The 14,053-nt window shown below is 40.6% G+C and overlaps 1 protein-coding gene across 2 annotated transcripts in view; it reads left to right on the top strand.

Moving 5' to 3' along the window:
* The first annotated feature begins 1,394 nt into the window (after positions 1 to 1,394).
* Positions 1,395 to 14,053, top strand: part of LOC146317094 (protein NLRC3-like) — a 47,987-nt gene continuing 35,328 nt past the window's right edge. Inside the window, exons 1-5 of one of the 2 annotated variants that reach the window (XM_084733636.1) lie at positions 2,942 to 3,098; positions 4,261 to 4,496; positions 6,096 to 7,899; positions 10,774 to 10,950; positions 12,746 to 12,922. In XM_084733636.1, the coding sequence (XP_084589762.1) occupies positions 2,962 to 3,098; positions 4,261 to 4,496; positions 6,096 to 7,899; positions 10,774 to 10,950; positions 12,746 to 12,922 (2,531 nt within the window). In that variant the 5' untranslated portion in view covers positions 2,942 to 2,961. Of the gene's footprint in view, positions 1,475 to 2,941; positions 3,099 to 4,260; positions 4,497 to 6,095; positions 7,904 to 10,773; positions 10,951 to 12,745; positions 12,923 to 14,053 lie in introns of those variants that run through there. The other variant, XM_084733635.1, reaches the window with a different exon arrangement.

The raw sequence follows: 14,053 nt of genomic DNA, 5'->3' as shown, positions 1-14,053 counted from the left end.
TTTAAAATCTTTTTAACAGTTTCAGTCGGCAGTTTATATTTATTTCAAATGGCACAGGATATCTCCTTATCTATGTTTTCACTATGGATCATGTAGATCAGTATATCAGTTCATTATGAAAACTGTCATTTTATTCCTTTTAATGCATTTTCATTTGATCTGGCTGGATTACTCTTTAAACTGATTGTAAGGAGAGAGAGAGAAACGAAGCGATCAGAATAATGGGTGAGCTACAAACGACTTTTAACAGGAGAGACACACACCGGTGATTTTTGTTTTTTCATCATCACTTCATATTAATTAAAAGACATGATTCATTCATTAATCCTGCAGTCCATTCACATCACTATATGTATGAAAAATCTTTGTCATCAGGGTCTACGCTCATTCCAGGCATCATCAGTCTGACTTTAGCAGCACTATTGCTCTACTGTATAAAATGGTAAATAACTTACTTTCTGAAGTCAACATAATTCTATATACTCAGACTTCATATTAATGAATTTATTTATTAATTACCTGTACATACATACACACACACCGGTGATTTTTGTTTTTTCATCATCACTTCATATTAATTAAAAGACATGATTCATTCATTAATCCTGCAGTCCATTCACATCGCTATATGCATGAAAAATCTTTGTCATCTTACTAGCAGACTCACACATGACTGGTATTTGTCGTGGCAGGTCTGTGGCAGCTGCTTCAACCAGCAGCATTTGCTGCAGCAGGAAGTGACACTGCTTGCTGCCGCCGCCACAATCTGAGCCAGCCCTTGTTCTTATTTTCTCAAATCATTGATTAATTGAAAGTGGAGAAAAATGTCAATCAGTGTTTCCCGAAGTCCAAGATGACGTCATCAAATGTCTTATTTTGTCCACAACTCAAAAATATTCAGTTTACTGTCAGAGAGGAGTAAAGAAACCAGAAAATATTCACAATTAAGAAACTGAAATCAGAGAATTCTTCCTTAAAAATTACAAAAAAAAATGACTGATGATTTTTTAAAATAGTTTAGCAGTTAATTTAGGAATCAATTAAAAAATCTTATAAGTAGCTGTAGCTTTTATCTCCAGCAGGTCTGTGTCTCAGTACAGTCTGCTAGTTGACCCGGTGGTTGAAGAAGTTCTCAGAGAAGTAGAATATTTCCCTCTGAGATGTGGAGGAGTCGAAGCAGCCGACCAATATTTTGACCAAAACTCATTTTAATTCAGTCTGTTCAAGTCAAGAGAGACGCTCATAAACACTTCATGTTTAACAACACACACACACACACACACACACACACACACACACACACACACACACACACCAAGTGAATGTAGAGGGGAGGAGCAACACTGACCATGTGATCTGGGTTCATGAGAACAGGGAGGGAACCTGAAAGTGAAAGTGTTCAGTCAGAATGTTCAGGCTCCATTTTGTGTGGACAGATCAGAGCAGACGGAGGAGAAGTGAAGGCTGAGGCAGGGTGAGTGTTAATACAACATTTTTATGATTTTACTGTCAAAGTGTGTGAGTCAGTTTTCTCCCTGTGGACTGTAGAGGAAAGAAATGTTAGAATGAACTCAACAGTTTGATTCAGCTGTCGACACAAAGTCCTGATTGGCTGAAAAATTCACATGAAACCTGCTGAAACCTGAGAAAACAAAGACAGATTTAAAGAAAACTGAGGTGCTTTATTATACTGTACACTGTGTGTGTGTGTGTGTGTGTGTGTGTGTGTGTGTGTGTTACTTCTTTCCAAACTTGTTTTTCTTGATTCTTGTGCTCTGAGCTCACAGTCAGTGTTCCTGTTTCTCTCAGACTTCAGAGTTCAGGGGGGTATACTACGAAGCAAGCTCAATACAGCCAGGCTTTCTTTGCATGATCTGGATCGACAAAGCCTAAAACCGCAATCAGAGATAACGGGTATCACGATGGTGGTTATCAACTCACTTTGTTAATCCAGGCTTTCATCCTCAGACTCTGTGCGCGCTCACATAAAAGGGGCATTTGTTGCGTCATTTGACTCTTCTTCCGCATGAAATGAAGCGATCGCGAGCCACTTACTTAAGTCAAAATCATGAAGTTGTTATAATTATGAGCTGTGGAAAACATACAAATACATTACGGCAAAAAGCAACATTGTTGCTGCAGATAAAGCAGGAGAAGAAGAATGATGTCAGAAAATGACTGATGGACTAAATGTGTTCTTAATGCTGCCGTTTATTCTAACATGAAAACTGCACATTAAACAATAAAACTCCATACAGCAGATTTAAACATGATGAAGTCTGTCTGACTCTGTCCTATGATGACAGAGACGTGGACATCACTGACGTTTTTGGCTAAACGAACGTAAAATGAGTGGAACTGATTTAAGATTGTCTGTGATAAATGATGATGAATTTTCTAATCACTGATCTGAGCTGCAAAATCACCAAGACAAAACAGATAACAGTAAAAAGTATTCAAAGTATCTGTAGTTTCTTCAACATTATTTTAGTGTGTGGATTATATACCATGTAAATTTAAAGTGTTAATATGATCTGGAGCAAACGGGGAAAATGACTCTGCATCACCAAACGGAGGTTACCATCATGACAGCGCGATGTATACCGTTTGTGCTGCTGTTACATTTTTATATTATATGGATTCGTTCGATGATATTACAAACATACAGCTCAGCAATTTTTCATTGTTGACCTCCTCCCTCAGTTTAAAAGCTATATCGCTCATAAACAATCTTGTTAGGACAATAATAGTTAAAGAACGGCGCTTTTTACAGACGATTTAATCATAAACTCTGAACATAACCTGCTCCCGACCAGGCTATGAGTTTAGCATCAGTTACCATGGTGATCTAGCCAGATTAAAAGAGAGCCACTTTCGTGACACTGAAAATCCTGGCTTTAGACTCAACATAGCTCGCTAACCCATTAATTTTGCTTTGTAGTACACCCCTCAGATCAGAAGATGAGTGTTTGTGTGGAGGAGGAGGAGGAGGAGGACAGAGCAGAGTCTCCAGTGCCCAGCTGTCTGTCTCTGAAGAATGACCGGTCCAAAGATAATAATCCAGACTTCAGTAATGAACCTGGACCCTCAGACACAAAGTAAGAGACTGTTTTTACTGTAAACTGACCTGATGGAAGATGATTCATTAAGGATAAAGACCAAATGCTAAAATATTTATATTCATGATGCAGAACTATGAGTGCAGATACTGTTTCAAACTAAGATGGATCTTATTTTATTTCTTCATCAAAACACCTGAGAACCTCCATTTCATCATTTAAACTTCCATAAAATGTTCATATATCTTTGCTCTGATGTTGAAGTCGCTGTAAAGATTTTTAAATCTTTAAAATCTGAGAAAATGATCTTGAAATGTGTCCAGATGGATCCATGTAGCCGTCTGTGTCTGACCCCAGTGTGTCTCAGCTGGGGGTGAATTGGTGACAGTAATCTTGGGTTCCACCTTGAAACTTGGCTGACTGTAGAGATCTTCTGTGCTGCAGCTGAGTTGAAGACGTGTGTGAAGCAGCCATGTTTTACAATTTGCAGCTTCTTTGCAGCAACATCCATATCTGAAGCATCGTCTGTTGTCATGGTTACAACTTTGTGTTCTCTCAGAATCAGCTTTATTGGCCAATCATGTGAACACATACAAGGAATTTGACTCTTTCTGTCAGTGAACTCACACACTAACACACACACAGCAGAACAAGAACAACAACAAAGTCAAATCAAATCAGTTTTATTTATATATCCCTGTATAACAAATCAAAAAATTGCTTCACAATCTGTACAGCAAACAATATCCTCTATCCTCAGAGCCTCGACTCAGATGAGGAAAAACTGACATTAATGTTTTGTATTTTTCATGTCTCAGTCTGTACCTGGACAGTAGAGTGACAGGACACATGAAGGGAATGATGTGAAGAAAAGGAAACAGTCTGGACTTGAACCTGTGACACCTCTGTTACATGCTGTGTGTCTGAGACTGCTGGTCTACCAAAGTTATTTAGAGCATTTCTAACCTCAGGTTAAACCCAACTAACTCAAACTGTCCAGAGTGACTGTAAAACAGTAAAGGACATAATCAGCTCTCTTTAATGGAGGACTTTTACTGTGAAGGAGCTGCAGGAAGTGTTGAGTTTGTATTAATAACAAATTACAGTCAGATGACTGAATGTTTAATGAGACAGTCAGAGGGGAGAAGCAGTTAATTAGTGTTTAACAAATTATTTTAATGATGAAGAAATGTCTTCACAGACAGAGGAAGAGGAGTCATGTTTCTGAGGAGGAGCAGCCGTCCTGCTGTGTTTTGTGTCAGGACGTCCTGAAGGATCCAGTCTCTACCAGCTGTGGACACTGGTTCTGCAGACAGTGCATTACCTCATACTGGGACCAGTCTGGTTCATCAGGAGACTCCTCCTGTCCCCAGTGTGGAAAAAGATCCAGAAAAAGACCTGGACTGCAGACCAGCAGGCAGAGCAGCGCTGAACAAAGTAAGACTGCACATCTGTCCATCTTCAAAACGTCCCCTGCTACATTTCATGACATTTATTTAGAGACTGACAATAAGAACGTTCAATCACGTAAACCAAGAATCATGCAGGTTCATCAACTTCATCAAACAAGCTGAACGTCTTCAAGTGCTGCATTTAGTTTTAGAGTTTCAGGCTGAAGATGTGTAGAGTTTCTGCTGTCCTGACGTCAGTGGGAGCTCGATCCTCCTCTGTGGATCGAGGACAGAAGTCGTTTTGTTGAGCAGCAGCTAAAAACAAAGAGTCAGGAAACACGATGATGAGCATCTCTTATATGGGACATGTGATGAAGACGGGCGGCACCGTGATGCAGTGGTTAGCACTGCCGCCTCACAGCAAGAAGGTCCTGAGTTCGATCCCCCAGCTTGCTGGGACAGGGCCTTTCTGTGTGGAGTTTGCATGTTCTCCCCGTGTCTGCATGGGTTCTCTCCGGGTTCTCCGGCTTCCTCACAGCTTCCTCCCACAGTCCAAAGACATGCATGCTAGGTTAATTGGTGACACTAAATTGCCCGTAGGTGTGAATGTGAGTGTGAGTGGTTGTCTGTCTCTATGTGTCAGAGCTGTGATGAACTGGCGACTTGTCCAGGGTGAACCCCGCCTCTCGCCCAATGTCAGCTGAGATAGACTCCAGCAGCCCGCAACCCTTACAGAATAAGCGGTTACAGAATATGAATGAATGAATGTGATGAAGACAAACTGTGTTTTATTTAACTCATGTTTGTTCAACACTTTCCCTTAATATGTGTGTCTGTGTTCTCAGATACACTTCGGATTAGCTCTTTTCTCTGCATTTGATTTGATATTTTGTTTCAGTTCAGGTACTTGGTTGAGATGGTGATGAATATTTTCAATGCATGTCTAATATTTTTCTGATACATTTTCCTATCTTGTTCTTTCACATAAATAAGACTAGAGAAGAGTAAAAAATAGACTTTATCTAATTATTCCAGGGGACGTACATGAGGGGGTCCCTGGTAAATCTTGTAAGGGGTCCTTGGTTTAGATGAAGAACTGCAGCTCAGCCTGTCGCCTCTGCTGTCAATCAAACACCTACACCAACTGGAGAAGCACAATAAATATCAGGGCCGATAAATGATCAGCTGATATTGACCTGTCACAGTTCTATCAGTCTAGATCTGTAATAAATATAATAAATATCAGTTATAATAATATCTGATTTGACAGATTCTGTTTAATCATTTAATTTCAATTCTTTGGTAAAATGTTCTATAAAAGCTGAAGTATATTTATGAGGTTTACACTACAGGTTATATGAACCTGTTTTTAAAATACAAAAATGTGAAATTAACAGTTATCTTATCAGTATCAGCCATGAGAATCAAATTATCAGTATCAGCTGAATAAAATCCACATCATGAATCTCTAACACGGACACACAGTCAAAGGAAGTCAGAGAAAAAGAGAGAATTTCTGATGTTTCCTTGAAACTGGACTTTATAACCTTTACTTCTTTATATATTCTTACATTGTTTTTTATTGGTAATGAAAATACCAACAGATTGTCTTTGTTTTGTCTCACAGCTTTTTTGTCTTTTTTAGTGGACGGTGGTCTGCAGGAGGTTTCAGATGAACATAAGATCAGTCTGAGGAGGAGATGTGAACATGTGACTGAAGGAAGTGATGAAACAGGAAGTGAAACCCTCCTCAACAGGATCTACACTGAGCTCTACATCACAGAGGGACAGAGTGAAGAGGTTAATACCCAACATGAGGTGAGACAGCTGGAGACAACGTCCAAGAAGGAGACCCTCCATGAGACTCCAATCAAGTGCCAGGACATCTTTAAAGCCTTACCTGACCAACAGAGACACATCAGAGTGGTTCTGACCAACGGCGTCGCTGGAGTTGGAAAAACCTTCTCAGTGCAGAAGTTCACTCTGGACTGGGCAGAGGGTTTGGAAAACCAAGATGTCAGTCTGCTGATTCTGCTTTCGTTCAGGGAGCTGAACTTGATCAAAGATGAGCAGTACAGTCTTCTCAGGCTGCTCCATGTTTTCCATCCAACATTACAGAAGGTCACAGCAGAGAAGCTGGCTGTCTGTAAACTTCTGTTCATCTTTGACGGCCTGGATGAAAGCAGACTTTCACTGGATTTCAACAACAGTCAGGTTGTGTCTGATGTCACACAGACGTCATCAGTCAACGTGCTGCTGACAAACCTCATCAAGGGGAATCTGCTTCCCTCGGCTCTGGTCTGGATAACTTCCAGACCTGCGGCGGCCAATCAGATCCCTCCTTCATGTGTTGACAGGGTAACAGAAGTACGAGGCTTCACCGACGCCCAGAAGGAGGAGTACTTCAGGAGGAGGTCCAGTGATGAAGATCTGTCCAGCAGAATCATCTCACACATCAAGACATCCAGGAGCCTCCACATCATGTGTCTGATCCCAGTCTTCTGCTGGATCACTGCTACAGTTCTGGAGGACATGTTGACTACAGAGCAGAGAGGAGAGCTGCCCAAGACCCTGACTGACCTGTACTCACACTTCCTGCTGGTTCAGACAAAGAGGAAGAAGAACAAGTACCATGAGGGACATGAGACGAGTCCACAGGAGCTGACAGAGGCTGACAGGGAAGTTCTTCTGAAGCTGGGGAGGCTGGCGTTTGAACAACTGGAGGAAGGAAACATCATGTTCTACCAAGAAGACCTGGAGCGATGTGGTGTGGATGTCACAGAGGCCTCGGTGTACTCAGGAGTTTGTACAGAGATCTTCAAAAGAGAGAGTGTGATCTTCCAGAAAACAGTCTACTGCTTTGTTCATCTGAGCGTTCAGGAGTTTCTGGCTGCAGTCTACATGTTCCACTGTTACACCAACAGGAACACACAGGTACTGGAGGACTTCCTGGGGAAATACAGACACTCAGACAGTGGAAACAACTTATCTTTGGATGACTTCCTGAGTAGAGCCATGAAGAAATCCCTCAAAAGTACAAATGGCCACCTGGACCTGTTTGTCCGCTTCCTTCATGGCCTCTCTCTGAAGTCCAACCAGAGACTCTTAGGAGGCCTGCTGGGTCAGAGAGACAACAGTCCAGAAATCCAGAGAGCCATCAACAACCTGAAGTGGATGAACAGTTCTAATATCTCTCCTGACAGAAGCATCAACATCTTCCACTGTCTGATGGAGATGAACGACCACTCAGTACATCAGGAGATCCAAGAGTTCCTGAAGTCAGAGAACAGATCAGGGAAGGAACTCTCTGAGATCCACTGCTCAGCTCTGGCCTACATGCTGCAGATGTCAGAGGAGGTTCTGGATGAGTTGGACCTGAAGAAGTACAACACATCAGATGAGGGACGACTGAGACTGATTCCAGCTGTGAGGAACTGCAGAAAGGCTCGGTAAGTCCAGATGTGATTATCAACATTATAAAGCAACAAAAAGCTGAAGCCTTCAGTATTAAAGAGACTTTACACACATGAACAATATAAAACTTCTACACTGTAAAAGTTTCCTTCAACTAGAATTAAAATAATAATAATGAATACAAATGTTTAATAATAATAATAGAAATAATTCAACGTGTTAAACTACAAATATCTACAAAAGTCATTTTTTGTGTTTATAGTCATCAAGTCAGTGAACACAAGTTTCTTCTGTCATCTTCTGTGTTTCTTTGGGTGATGGAGGTTTGATACAAATTCAGCAGAGAAATATGAGGACTTGAAAATGTTTTGACAGTAGTTTTATTTTTTACAGTGTGTGCACTATGTTTCTATAATGTGTCTGTTTATTGATCTTTTTATATACAGACACACAGACATGTAATACTTGTGATCTGAGGGAAGTTTTTTCACTTTATCTTTTATTCAGTTATTGCTGTCATATTTCTTCTCAGCAGTTTCTGATCTATTTCATATGAAGAACTGTTCTGTTCGTTTTTACAGTTTATTCCTAATATCTATAATTATTGATTGATTTGAGAGAGGATGTGAGGGGAGGCCATCCTCCCTCTTGAAGAACAAATCAAACATCCCCCTCTCCATCCTCATTAATAAAAGGTGTGATTTTACATCATTTAGTTCCAACAATGAAGATCTTTTCAGATGATTTGCTGCACTAGAAATGAGTTTGTTTTATAACCAGTAATGAAGCTCTCTGTCTCTGGTAGTTCAGTCTGGGCTGATGTTGTTGTTCAGTTAAGAACTAACCCTCTTTTAGCAGGACACAGGAACTTGGCTTGGTTCTGGAGGAGGTGTAGCACTTATTCACTGACAAACATCCTAAACTGTTGACACACTTCACTGCTGCGTTCACTGAGCGAGGTCTGTGGATCATGTGGTCGATTCTAAAGTAGTTCTAGTAGATTCAGCTGCAGAAAGAAAGTAGTTCCTACATGAAACTGTTCACAACAAAGTCTGAGGATTATTTTGAGAAACCAGGTCATGATTTCTGGAAAGAGACATTGTTGTTGAATTTTTCAAATGTAGTTTTTGTCACTTTGAGCTCCACAGGACCCGTGCCATCCAGCTCTGTTATATTGTAGAGAAGGCAGACATCTCTACGGCCAAAACTAGGATTCAAGATTCTTTATTGTCATTGTTCTGCTGCAGACAACAAGACAATGAAATTATGATGGAACTCCCTGAGATTAGAAAAGATACAAGAGAACATTAGAAAAATACATCAAGATTACAATATACAAATAAAGAAATATACAAATATAAATACATAGAAATGTTAAGGTATGAAAATAATATACATCCATATGTGTTTTTTCTTTCATTTTATTTTTCTACATTGTAGATTAATACTGGAGACATCAGAACTGTGAAATATGGAATTATGTTGTAAAGAAAGATACATAAAAATTAGGTAAAACATGTTTTTCTTTTTAAGAATGTGTTTAATGTGAACAGGTAGGTGTTCATCCTGCCAGGCTCTCGGCCTGCAGCTCCTCCACCGGTGCCCACTTGTTAGCTGCAGGGTCATCAGCTGGGGACCACCGCTCATAGATGTTTGGCTCCTTAGCCCAGAACATCTCCTGGTGGCGGGGCAGTGAACAGGGACGTCTCCCTGCAGCTAACCTTCTTCAGGAGTTGTTTGCTCCTCATGCCTTGTCTCACCTTCTCAGTCAGAGCCAAAAGCTTGCCTTCTCTAGTGGGAGTTTGTGGGGGTGTGGGAGGGGGTTCAGGCTGTGTTCAGCAGTTTTACAGCTTTAGGGAACAAGCTGTTTTTCAGTCTTGTGGTGTGTGCATGTATTTCCTGTATGGCCTGCCAGAGGGGAGGAGTTTGATGAGGTGGTGGGCAGGGTGAGCTGAGTCTCTGCTGATGTTTGAGGCCCTGCCCCGACATCAGGCCTGATAGATGTCTTCCACTGCTGCTGACATATACATCAATACACATGTCATCAAAACAATGAAACATGGAGATTTTGACTTCATGGCAACTTTGAAGCTTTTCCATCTGGTCACCCTAATGTGAGAAATGCAAACACAAACTGTCAGACAACTTGTTTCCTTTCTGCACCATTTCACAACAGTGACACTAAAGGCAACACATGCAGAGAAAGTAGCAGCTCTCATTTCTACGCTGGTTTTCATTGAATTTGCAGCCACAGTCTTTGTGTATTTGTCAGCTGATTTCCTCAGACAGCAGCTCAGGACACAGTCAGCTCCTGGGACGTCCTCCAGGTTCATTCTGCCAGTGAAGGAGAGCTCAGTAGGTTCAGTTCACTGGAGGATTTTTATCTTCACCAGGCTCACAGAAGAAATGATCTTGTTAAACTGCTGAACTCCACTTGAGAAAAACTATCATCCATAAATGATCATCATTCAGTCTTTAGTACTGAAACTATTAATGCAACAGGAGTCATTCAGTTCATTTAGTGTGAGATGAAAAGCAGATGGAGAAACATAAGATTCATCAAAATGCACACAGACACATGACTGAGGTAAATATATACGAGTGCAGTAACAACCTGCAGTGATTTTACACTTCATTAAAAGTTCAGCTGTTCATCAAAATAAGACACGTTTACATCACAGTCATTTGGACACTTGTGTCCAAAAACAGCAGTTTGTGTTTCCTGATGTTGTTCAGGAAAACTTTGACATGTGGACAGAAGGAGCTCAAGTTTCAAACCACAAACCTTGTGATCAGTGACTGACCAGCTGAGCTGCAGCCGCTCAGGTTCATGTGCTTTGTCACTTTATTTTTATAATGAAGAGTCAGATTTTATTATTCTTTAACTTTCATATTCTCTGTCATCACAGGTTTAATAACTGTCGACTCTCAGAGACTCACTGTGAAGTCGTGGCCTCAGCTCTGAAGTCCAACCCCTCCCATCTGACAGATCTGGACCTGAGTGGGAACGAAGACCTGAAGGATTCAGGGGTGAAGCTTCTGTCAGCTGGACTGGAGAGTCCACACTGTCGACTGGAGACTCTGGGGTCAGTTCATGTATTTTGCTCTTGTACAGTGTATATCTACCAAAATGAAATCCACAAGAGAAGTTTTAAATTTCCTTCAGTTCTCTTGTTTTCTGGGTTTGTTTCAGCACAAATCACAACAGCTCTTTTTTAAAGTTTGTCAGTCTGAACAGTTTATCTGTGAATTTAGTCTGAAGTCAAACTGGATTCATGTTATTAAGGAAACTGTAGGATTTATCCTTCAATGTGCTGCCAAATTAAATCAACATTTATCATTTTTGTTCCATGTGAGACATCAAGAAATCAAAAAAGTCAAACAAGTTCAACACATGTTCAGGAATGTCTTTTTATACAAAACCTTCACAACACAGTATTTTACTGGAACTGATACATAAACACACACACACTGTTACGTCTCTTAGCTCGTGGTGGAAAAGGGAAGAAACATAAAACCGGTTTTAATTGGTTAAATAAAGTTGTTTATTCACGCTAGCAGTTAAAGTGACAATTTACACAAACGAGAGGCTTCAGTACAGGCGACAGGGCCGGCGAGTGCTGCTCAACTCAAAAGAAAAGCATAACCAAAAGAAAACTCCCAAGTTGGGAGCTTACCACCTACCTGTAGGGGCTACAAACAAAAGGAAAACAGAAAAGAACACAGTAGCTACCTACCAGGACGAGCTTCAGAACAAAACTACAGAAGACTCAGCACTCCTATACCTAGTGAAACTAATACAATGCACAAACAACCTAATAAGTGTGTGTTGGCTTCAGTCAGTTATTGAAACTGTACCCTGGCCCAGTCCCTTCCAACGAGTAGCTCATTCACAATAATTTAAACACAAACACCAATGAGAGGCAAATGAGGCGAACTGTCCATGAGGAAGGCAGCCGCCCTGACTAGCACGCTCACGGAGCTTAAATGTCGTCGGCTTCCAGCTGCATGTCGGTGATTGGTGGAGGGCGATCAAGGTGCACCAATCAGCAAGCCGAACAACAGGAGGTAGCGCAGGTAACGCCCCTCGCAGCTGTAGGCCAATCACGGGCCGGAAGCTCACACACTGCAACACAAACAGAACTACACGGCAAAGGGGGTTAAACACGGAGGGGGCTGTAACGGCGGGCCGTAACACACACACACACACACACACACAGACACACACAGACACACACAGGTAGCAGCTTCCATTTAAGGTGAAGACAACATTCATGTCAGTCTGCTCACTTCTAAAGATGATGAGGATGAAGCTCACAGTCAGTCAGCTGTGTGCTGATGATGATGACGGTGGTGATGAAGATAGTCCACATCTGTGGTTTGAAATGAGAGCAGCAGAAGTGCTGGGACAGCTGTTAAACATGTTTGTAAAGTCCAGGATTTGATTAAATTAATTTTTATTTTGTAAATTCTGATTTATTTCATATTGAACATTTTGAAATTGTACAGAAAACATGTTTCTGTATTTTTCTTCAAATGACACATGATTGTTTGAATGAGAAGAAACAGAAGAGAATGAAAGTGAAAGTAACAACATGTCTGATTTTATGATTATTCCAGACTGGTCTGAGGTCAGCAGCATGTTATTAATGTGTGTTGACATGAATAGGTGTGTGAATGTTGTGCTGACATTTGGATGATGTGTGTAGAAGGCTGACATTATGATGATCCACAATAACACAATGACAAAGTCACTCTGCTCATTTTAGAGAAAAGTTCATTGATTAGGACATAGTAATGTTGAGCTGCACATTTAAAACCTCAACACATCTGATTGGATTATAAATGGATTTTTATCTTCATCATTTATTCTTTATTCAGATTGAAGCGCTGCAGTTTGTCAAAGATCAGCTGTGCTTCTCTGGTCTCAGCTCTGAAGTCCAACCCCTCCCATCTGACAGATCTGGACCTGAGTGAGAACTGGAACCTGCAGGATTCAGGAGTGAAGCTTCTGTCAGCTGGACTGGAGAGTCCACACTGTCGACTGAAGACTCTGAGGTCAGTTCATGTATTTTGCTCTTGTACAGTGTATATCTACCAAAATGAAATCCACAAGAGAAGTTTTAAATTTCCTTCAGTTCTCTTGTTTTCTGGGTTTGTTTCAGCACAAATCACAACAGCTCTTTTTTAAAGTTTGTCAGTCTGAACAGTTTATCTGTGAATTTAGTCTGAAGTCAAACTGGATTCATGTTATTAAGGAAACTGTAGGATTTATCCTTCAATGTGCTGCCAAATTAAATCAACATTTATCATTTTTGTTCCATGTGAGACATCAAGAAATCAAAAAAGTCAAACAAGTTCAACACATGTTCAGGAATGTCTTTTTATACAAAATCTTCAGAACACAGTATTTTACTGGAACTGATACATAAACACACACACACACACACACACAACACACAGAGTGTGTGAAGCATATTTCCAAAGTCAGGTGTTTGACGTTTGGTGTCTGATGTGTGACCAACGACTGGCGACACTTCAACATGTGATGATGCTTCCTGTCAGAAAATGATGTCACTTTGTGTTGTGAGTCGACCAGTAAACAGGAGCATAAATAATAAGGTGGCAGCTTCCATTTAAGATGAAGACAACATTCATGTCAGTCTGCTCACTTCTAAAGATGATGAGGATGAAGCTCACAGTCAGTCAGCTGTGTGTTGATGAAGATGACAGTGGTGATGAAGATCGTCCACATCTGTGGTTTGAAATGAGAGCAGCAGAAGTGCTGGGACAGCTGTTAAACATGTCTGTAAAGTTCAGGACTTGATGAAATTAATTTTTATTTCGTAAAGTCTGATTTATTTCATATTGAACATTTTGAAATTGTACAGAAAACATCTGTCTGTATTTTTCATCAAATGACACATGATTGTTTGAATGAGAAGAAACAGAAGAGAATGAAAGTGAAAGTAACAACATGTCTGATTTGATGATTATTCCAGACTGGTCTGAGATCAGCAGCATGTTATTAATGTGTGTTGACATGAATAGGTGTGTGAATGTTGTGCTGACGTTTGGATGATGTGTGTAGAAGGCTGACATTATGATGATCCACAATAACACAATGACAAAGTCACTCTGCTCATTTTAGAGAAAAGTTCATTGATTAGGACGTAGTAATGTTGAGCT

The sequence above is a fragment of the Lutjanus erythropterus genome, chromosome 13 (assembly GCF_056507025.1).
Source record: "Lutjanus erythropterus isolate fLutEry1 chromosome 13, fLutEry1.hap2, whole genome shotgun sequence".
In the NCBI taxonomy this organism is placed as follows: domain Eukaryota; kingdom Metazoa; phylum Chordata; class Actinopteri; order Lutjaniformes; family Lutjanidae; genus Lutjanus; species Lutjanus erythropterus.
Note: the sequence above shows the minus strand (reverse complement) of the source record. Positions and strands in the feature narration are given on the sequence as shown.